This window comes from Fistularia commersonii, chromosome 13 (genome assembly GCF_037954325.1).
Source record: "Fistularia commersonii isolate RoL2024-O1a breed Wild chromosome 13, RoL_Fcom_v1.0, whole genome shotgun sequence".
In the NCBI taxonomy this organism is placed as follows: Eukaryota; Metazoa; Chordata; class Actinopteri; order Syngnathiformes; family Fistulariidae; genus Fistularia; species Fistularia commersonii.
The window spans coordinates 9,035,979-9,045,034 of record NC_141296.1 but is presented as its reverse complement, the minus strand read 5'-3'; the positions used below and the strand labels follow the sequence as shown (position 1 = coordinate 9,045,034).

The following is a 9,056-nucleotide window of genomic DNA, read 5'->3' as shown; positions in this document are numbered from 1 at the left end:
TTGGGGTTACTTCCGGTTTATACAAAGAAAACAGAAATTAGTCCAATCAAATAGCTGCATCGAGCGTCACAAAAACAAAGCACCAATCAAATCGAAGTAACCACCAAACATCGACCCTGAAACGTTCACGAACAGCTGGGACGGATGGGAAAACTTGATGCTGCGTTCACAGGTCTATGCGCAGTGGGAAACATCACAAACGCTGAGTGTGACAGCTTTATGACCTGCACATAATGTGATCTGTTTGGAATTTTAAAAAATACAACCCAAAAACAATGTGTCGGTCTTGGGTACGCATTTTATCTACACTTTAAAACCAGAACATTCCGTTTCAAATAGCACCTAATTAGCCCACACTGAGCTAAGGCTAGCTCGAGAACCCCTTAGTGATCACGTGACATGGCAAATTCCGGACTCGACGTTACACCCACGGTACATCGCAGTCCGCCCTCTGTTAACGGTGTCGAATGGAGTTGACGTGACAACCGAGGTAAATATTAATGACATTTATAGGTAACATTTTGTCGTTACGTATTCTGTTTTCTTACTCGCTGAATTTCTAGACCCTCTTTTAAAAGCTAGTTGCGGTGCGTGAGTTACTTGAAGGGAGGGCAGCCTGTCATGTGATAGTACATGGGTTGATTTTTCGCTCAAGCTCGGAAGAGAAATGGGCAAAAGTTTCGTGAAAGTAGAATCCACGGAAAGGTAACTTAGTAGTTTTTACTCCTGTAGATGGAAGTGAACCGTATGGACTTCTACATTGGGCTCTCCCTCGCTGTTACCTCCAGCGTTTTTATCGGCGCAAGTTTCATCCTGAAAAAGAAGGGTCTTCTGCGTTTGGCCAGCAAGGGGTCGATACGAGCAGGTAAATTTGACAATTGAACTTTAACATTGATGGAAGAGGTTGGCATCCAACACTGGTAGCAGTTTATTCACTTTAATTCGGTGATGGTGCATTCTCTGTCAACACATAAGTCATTCCAGTGAAAGTAGAGCAAAATAACAAAAGAGTATTGAAAGGAATAATACCGAGAAATGCACCGCAGTGGGGTGATTTGGGCAAAGGTATGACTTTAAAAAGACAAAAGTATAAACTGTGGCCCCTGATGTTAAAGTAAATACAAATGTCTGCGGAAAGTAATTTTTGTCTTTTGCAGCCTGCATACTGTTGGATGCTAAATTGCTCCTTGACAGACATCGACACACTGCTTATAGGATACATTATTATCACTCAAACGTGTTTTTGAGTATTGCATAACTGTGACAAAAGGCTATAAATATAATTTATCACTGAAACCTCGTTTTCTTTCCATTGTTCCCTATAATGTTGCCAGATTGAATCAACTTCCTTAATCTGATCCTATTCTCTGTATCCTCTTCTCTCACACTCATGTACTCATGTACTCATTGTACCCATACCTACATGGTATAGCTCATCAACATTATTCCTCTATAGTTACTGAATTCTGCACATCTCCCTTATTCATAAAAAATGGGCACCATCACACTTCTCCCTTCATTGCACATCTTCTCTCTCTCTTAAGATCCTGTTGAATATTGTAACCAGAAAGTCTGTCTCTCCCAGACACATCTATACCTCCAATGGTATATTATCAGGACCAACTGCCTTTTCACTCTTCATCCTCCTCAATGTCTTCCTCCCTTCACCTGTACTAATGTCTGCTACTTGGTTGTCAACAAGAGTCACCTCTTCTACCCTTCCCTTGCATTCATTTTCCTCATTCTTCAGCTCTTCAAAACATTTCCCATTTCCTTCTCTATCCTTAATCGACTGCTGTATGTCCTTCACATCTCTGTCTCACTGTTTTGCAAACTTGTATAAATCATTCTCTCCTTGCTTACTGTCCTAGCATACAAGTCATAATATGCCCTTTGTTTGGCCTTTGCCACCTCCAACTTCTCCTTGCCCAGCCTTTTTGCAAAGTCTACCAACATCTACTCCTCTGTGTTCCTGTCCAGGACACCAAACCTGCCCACCACTTCATCATCTCTATTGCCAGCACCAACATGTCCATTAAAATCTGCAACAGTTATAACTGTCTTACCTCTGGAAATAATCAGCATCACTTCAGCTAACTCATTCCAGAATTTTTCCTTCTCCTCTTACTAACATCCCACCTGTGGGAAATGGCCATTAGAAACACTGAACATCACACCTTCAATTTTTAGGTACAGACTCATCAGTCTGTCTGATACTCTTTTTACCATCAGAACAGTCCTAATAAATTTCTCCTCAAGATAACCCCCTACTCCATTTGGCTTCCTATCAATACCGTGATAGTACACCTTAGAACTTGCTCCTAAGCTTCTAGCCTTGCCACGTTTCCACCTGGTGTCCTGGACACAGGATACATCATCCCTCCTTCACTGTATCATGTCAGTCAATTCTCACTTTTCCTGTTATTGTCCCAATATTCAAAGTCCCTACTCTCAGTCCCAGACTCTTGCCTTTCCTCTTATCTCTCTGCTTCTGAACGCACCCTCCTCTTCTTGTTGACCCACAGTAGCCCAATTTCTACTGGTACTCTGCAGGTTATCAGCACAAGCGGAGGCCGTTGTTAACCCGGGCCTTGACCAATCTGGTATGAAAGTCATAAGATCGATTCACATATTTAGTTTTGGCACATATTTTATGCTGGATGCCCGCTGAAACTCCCTGCATTTATCCAGGCTTGGGACCGTATTAAAAAGACACTGGCTTGGCTCTAGTTACTACTGAAAATAGATTAAGTAAATATTCAGCCAATTTGTAGAGAAGATTGTTTTGGTGAGGATTATTAACACTCAATGAAACTCCCTATTGTGGGTGCAAAAGGCGACTTGTGTCGTTTGTGATCATTGGATAACTGTCTTTAGATTGTCCTGGGGTTCGGTATATTATCATAAGAAGCCAAAATAGAAAGTCTAAATTGTCATCTTGGATGTTTCATTTTTTTCCCCCTCTGATATTAAAGGTTGAAATATTAACAATAAAAACAAAACAAGATCAACCAAAATTCCATCTCAACATTTGCTCTTGGCTGAGTTATTATTCTTATATCAGCCAAATAATCAATTCATCATTCATCTAAAATGACTTCTTTAATGCCATTTTTGTGTCCTCTTCTGTATTCAACAGGCCAAGGTGGCTATGCTTACCTGAAAGAATGGCTGTGGTGGGCAGGACTGATTTCAAGTAAGTAAACCTTTAATACCATTCCTTCACACAGTCAGCTGTATTCAATTTTTTGATTTAGTTACACTACCAGATGGACAAGTCCATGAACATTGTGCCCTTTGTTTTCAAGGGGGAAATGAGTCTTGTGGGTTTGGCATTTTTGCTTATGATGGAGCAGTTCATGCAGCACCCACGCTGTATCTTTGAAGTTTTCATTCCTGCAAAGAGCACATTTGCACATGTGGGTTGAATGAAAACAAATCTTGGAAGACCTGGAAAACCCTTAGTTGCTGACTTAAATTTCATTTTTGAAAAATAAATGTCAAAGATGAAGGATGGTTGTATCTTGAAGCCTTTTCTAAAATCATCCTATTTTCCTGTTAAAATCTCATGAATGAATGTCATGATCCATCTAAAATTAACACATGAATCATAATTATACTAGTGTATTGACTTTGGTATTTTGAATAGATCTTTTACAGCTCTGCAATATGTCTTTGATTCTTTTCAGAGTGTGTTTGTTTGAAAATACACACAATCCCAAGCAGCTGAAAGCTTTAAGCATATGCATTCTTGTCTTTTATGTTGCAGTGGGAGCTGGAGAGGCCGCAAACTTTGCTGCATATGCTTTTGCACCAGCAACACTTGTGACTCCCCTGGGTGCATTGAGTGTTCTTGTTAGGTACTTGTTTTTGCAAGTTTAATTTAACAGTATTTAGATTCAAATATCTGTATGAACCAGGAAATATACCTTGTGAGGCTTTTCCTCACTTTGATGAATCGTGTGGTTGTCTATATTTTCCAATATTTATATTTTCAATTAATGTCAAATCAAATCTCATGTCAAACCATGGTTCAATGGTATTTACAGATGTTAATGCAGGATGTGATACTTGAGTAAAAGACAAATAATTTTCCTTTGAATGGATAATAGAAACATTATATTATTGACATTATAACTTTTAAAAGAGAAAATGGTTGCATCACGATACTTCTCTTACCCTTAATTTCTCCCTCTCTTAACATGTTGTATCTTTACCATGGACCAAATGAAATGTGCAGTTCAAACTTTTTGTTCTTTTTTGCCTTGCTTTTTCCAGTGCTGTTCTCTCCTCTTACTTCCTGAATGAGAGGTTGAATGTCCATGGGAAGATTGGCTGTTTGCTGTGTGTTTTGGGCTCCACGGTGATGGTGATTCACGCACCACAGGAGGAAGAGGTTGCATCCCTCAGTGCCATGGCTGAAAAGCTCACAGACCCTGGTAGGCCCAGACCCATGTGATTAACCATGCTATTGAGGAAAAAAATGCTTGATACGTGTTGGAATTATTTTTGTCAGGGTACTAACTCATTTTTGAATGCTCCCCACTAGGTTTCATTGTGTTTGCTGTGTGCATTGTGGGAAGCAGCCTGGTTCTTATCTTTGCTGTGGCTCCACGGTTTGGACAGAAGAATGTGCTGGTCTACATCCTGATCTGCTCTGTGATTGGCTCCCTCTCTGTGTCTTGTGTCAAGGGCCTGGGCATTGGCATTAAGGAGCTGTTTGCTGGGACAGCAGTGCTGAAGGAGCCCCTGTTCTGGTCTTTAGTCATCTGTCTGGTAATCTGTGTTAGCATTCAGATCAATTACCTCAACAAAGCGCTTGATATCTTTAATACTTCCATAGTCACGCCCATCTATTATGTCTTCTTCACCACATCTGTGATGGCCTGCTCAGCTATACTATTCCAGGAATGGTTGAGTATGAGCATTGATGGTGTGGTGGGAACGATTAGTGGATTCCTCACCATTATTTTGGGTATCTTCCTCCTCCATGCCTTCAAGGACATTATCTTTAGTTGGGATTCTCTGCCCCTTTATCTAAGAAAAGGTCCTCAAGACCTTGCTTGGGGTAATCAGCCTTATGTGGCTCTTCCCAGCCAAGACGGCCATGTAGAGGGTGATATGAAGTTGCCCAGAGATGGAACCTCAAAGGGCGGATGGAGTTTACATCATCAGAGGGATTCTTGAATGCCATTGTTATTTTATGTAACGGAAAGTCCGAGGGCACATCACAATTTTACAATGTGACAAGTTTTCTTGATCAGAAATGCAAGACTGCCTTAGCTAATGTAAATGCACTGGATACAGTTTCCTTAATAGAAAAGCAAACTGTTGCCATAATCACATTTTGATTGCGTACACTGTTTGCAGACCAAGGACAAACCAATACTGGAATTTAGGCCCAATAATATTATACTATTATACCTGTATTCTTTGGGAAAAACGTTAAAAGCCTGACCAGCCAAAAATGTTCATGAAATAAAGATTCGGGGGGGTGAGACTTTACAAAATATTTTCAGAAAAGACACCAAAAAACATAAGATATGGACTTTCTAGCATTGTTACTAAAGGGCTTAAAAATCAATGCTGCCAAAAATGCCTTAAAACCAATTTGCTACAATTGTTACAGAGAAAAAAAATCAAAACATTTCTTATGTACAATGTTTTCAATTAGATAGATATAATAATATTGGATATGTATAGTAATATTGGAATGTGGATCAGTAAACTGCTATGTTTCTGTTTCTCCACTTATAAACTGATGCAGATTTAGATCCTGGTAGTTATCTGATTTTATTATTGCTCCATTATGTACTTTGTTTTACATGATTGTTAATCTTATTCTCTCTTGAGAGTTTGACAGGAAAAAAGTTTGTGTTATTGTTGTGTATTTATATATTTGTACATTGTATAATTAACTGAACACAGAGCTTTGGCCTGCATTCACCAGGATGTGCCTTTTGATACTGAAAACAGTAACCTTTGAAAAGGTTTCTACTTAGTGTAACCCCGATAAACCGTTAATCATTGGTCTTCCATCTTAGTGTGGGGTTTATTTTCTAAGAATAATTTACTATAAAACTCACGATTTAAAAAAGCTATTGCAAAGGTTGTTTAATGCTATATACATATGTAGTCATAACATCTTTGATGTAACTCCCTTGTGTCTGCTAAGTAAAGCATAAGTACCTAATCTGACTGCACATTTCCAAAGATTTTTCACAATTTTGTCTTTTATTTGTTGATATATGATTAAAAAAACTAGCCATTAATACACTTCTTCACACAAGATATTGTCTCTATCAGTCGAAGGTTCTTTGTGGCCTTCAGAAACAGCAGATAAACTGAATTTCCAAGTCATGCAGACTTTTGGTGCCTTCCATATTTCTTGCTCAACACAGTTAATATTCAACATATTCCCATCTTTTCAGTGAGCTGACTTCTAGGACTAACTCAACTCCATTGTTATATTCTGACAATAATGAACCACTAGGGACTCATGGCTGGCAACCAACCACATCACAGTCTTGCAAAATTAGTTTTCCGCTAAGCGGACAGCAGGTCAAACCCACCACGACGGCAAGAAATTGAAGAAGGTAACATGCATGCTGTTAATCTGAGGCACTTGTGTCAGAAGCGACATATTCTGTTGCTGCTTCACATGAGTTTCAGGAGCAAATGTTCTTGCTATGGCTATACGGCCTCTGGGAGTCATAGTCCTTTCCATTTTTTTAGTATGACATGTTCTCAGAGAAAGATCCTCTACCCCTCTGAGTCTGTTCCAGGCGGTTCAGAATAAACTGGCTGGTATCAATAAATCGTTCCACACAGTTGACAAAACACATCTCTGTCCTCGAGTCCAGCTTCGGTCCAGGTTTGTCCATGCACTTCTCCTGGAAACAGAACACACATCAAGTAACGATTATTAGCCACAGCACTTACACACAATACTGACACTGGAACTGCTCAGATGGATACATCTTTCTTTCAGGTTTTTATCATGTACACATGGATGTTCGGTCACCTGTTAAATGCTCTCAGACCAAACATCCTAGGAGTTGTAGTAACTGTAGTCTGCAAGCAGAAGGCAAACAGCTGATAAAATTGTAACGAGTTACAAACGTTTTTTTTTTTTTTTGTCTCTTGGTGTCACCTAGTGGCGGAGAACGTGCTCTTGATCGTTTTGGTCGAACTTCCTATGCCGCAATATATGTATTTATGGAAAAGGTCGTTGATCATTTCAGAACTTCACTTTAAGTGAAATGCACGATGTACAACAATTACCATTGCAGAAATAATGCTGATGAAGAGATTACCTCCTCCTCTTTGACGCAATTTCTTGAAGGAATTGTAAAGTACATAGACCGTATTCACCTTCACCGTATCATTGCCTGGATCTACGTTCCTGCACCGATTTAGTGCAGTGAATGCAGTGTGACAAGTCCGGCTAGCACCAAGCAAAGTCAAGGTAATGTCTTTCACTTGGACCTTGCGGTTCAAATGGTATCTGAAATGTGTCTATATAGCACAGGAAAAACACGGGGTGTAAATCTGTCCGCCGGTGTCGGAGTGTTGGTGTTTAGGTCTCCGAGTCGAACAAAGCTACGACACGTAAAAGACATGAAGGTCGCATTTTGGCATAAAGATGTGGAAAAAAGTCGCAGGACATCTGCGATTATTACAGCATATGCAGCACGTTCACAGACATGACCGTGAACATATCTGGAAGCAGTAAATTGCAGGAGCTTCTCAACTAGCTTACAGTTGTTCTTACCCAGCAAACCTCTGTCATTTGATGCACCAGCTGCTGAAATCTCTGTTTTTGTGACTCGATTTCGATGAACTGCTGGAGCTGAGGGTCTGTCGTTGGTGTCTGTCCGTCCATAATTTAACAAACAAATCGTATTTACGAACAATTCAACGAGTTACGTCTTCAATGCTGACCTTCACGTGTATCCTCGGCATGTATCGACACTGGCTTGGTAAATCCTAGGACACCGAGGGAAAGCCACACCCCATTTGAACTGATTGGTGATGTATTTTCCCGTCGTTAAAGGTGGCAAAACTTAGTAAGCTTTTAATCATATTCTATATATTAATTTACATTTCAAGCAGTTGTAGTCAATTTTGAAATGGAAGTCAATTGTGAAAAAAACGTCATTATTACACCCCACGTATTTTCAATTGCGATCATTTTACTATACTAAATGAAAATGAACATTGTTATTACCAGTAAATTTTAATTATTACCATTGAATTTAAGGACTATTATCCCATTGGACAGCACAATTGTAATTATTAAAAATGTAAAGATAGCGATCTGGGTGGTAGTGACGTAGCAGTTTTGCCTCATAAAACGGTGCATTTTGCTCAAGTAGAATATTTGTTACTGTCCATACCAGCTTAATCACAACGAAGCATCTTGTTTACAGGCGATTTATTTATCAACTAATTTTTCCATTTCACCAAGATATGCGGTATCTTTGGATTCACATGTTGCCAGTCTGTTTGAATCACTTGAGGAGACCAATGAAATCAGTTTGGGGTACGGCGAACACGAAACTTTCCGATGTCATCCTAGGATTCGCCAACTCGCGCGTGAACATCATCGACCTATGGAGAACACGACCGGAAACAGGAAACGGTTCGACCAATAAGAGGGCCTATATATTTGACGTAATATGTAGTAATCCTCGACAACGGTCACGCAATCGATTTTCCTTCCGGTCAAATGAAGTTTAACTAATCGTATTCTGAGACGGGTTCAAGCAGGTTCGAATGGGTGGAGAAAAGTGTCAGGGGTATTATGCGATAGAAGACAATCATTCCGAATGAAAGGAAAGGTGTACAAGACAGTGGTGAGACCAGCGGTGCTGTATGGCCTTGAAACAGTCACAATGACGAAAAGACAGGAGCTAGAGATCATAGAGATGAAGATGCTAAGGTTTTCTTTGGGAGTGACCAGGATGGATAGGATCAGGAATGAGTCTGTCAGAGGAACAGCACATGTTACATTTTGGAGAGAAGGTCAGAGAAGTCATGTACAGAAGAGGGAT

General features: G+C 39.9%; 2 protein-coding genes across 3 annotated transcripts; one reads left to right on the top strand and one right to left on the bottom strand.

The window, feature by feature from the left end:
- The first annotated feature begins 412 nt into the window (after window positions 1–412).
- LOC147227862 (magnesium transporter NIPA2) lies at window positions 413–6,267 on the top strand. The gene is made up of 7 exons (XM_086157794.1): window positions 413–490; window positions 789–865; window positions 2,554–2,603; window positions 3,140–3,196; window positions 3,770–3,860; window positions 4,279–4,439; window positions 4,550–6,267. Coding segments are annotated over exons 4-7 (891 nt in total). The 5' UTR covers window positions 413–490; window positions 789–865; window positions 2,554–2,603; window positions 3,140–3,195; the 3' UTR covers window positions 5,188–6,267.
- Window positions 5,703–8,008, bottom strand: timm8a (translocase of inner mitochondrial membrane 8 homolog A (yeast)). 2 transcript variants are annotated; one of them, XM_086157797.1, is made up of 3 exons: window positions 7,775–8,008; window positions 7,025–7,074; window positions 6,760–6,893 (listed from the first exon to the last, which is right to left on the bottom strand). In XM_086157797.1, the coding sequence occupies exons 1-3, from the start codon at window positions 7,883–7,885 to the stop codon at window positions 6,791–6,793; spliced, it is 264 nt and encodes an 87-aa protein (XP_086013923.1). In that variant the 5' UTR covers window positions 7,886–8,008; the 3' UTR covers window positions 6,760–6,790. The 2 variants fall into 2 exon arrangements, with proteins under 2 accessions (XP_086013921.1, XP_086013923.1); XM_086157795.1 differs by lacking the exon at window positions 7,025–7,074 and having other exon boundaries at window positions 5,703–6,893; window positions 7,775–8,003.
- Between the last annotated feature and the right edge of the window lie 1,048 nt (window positions 8,009–9,056).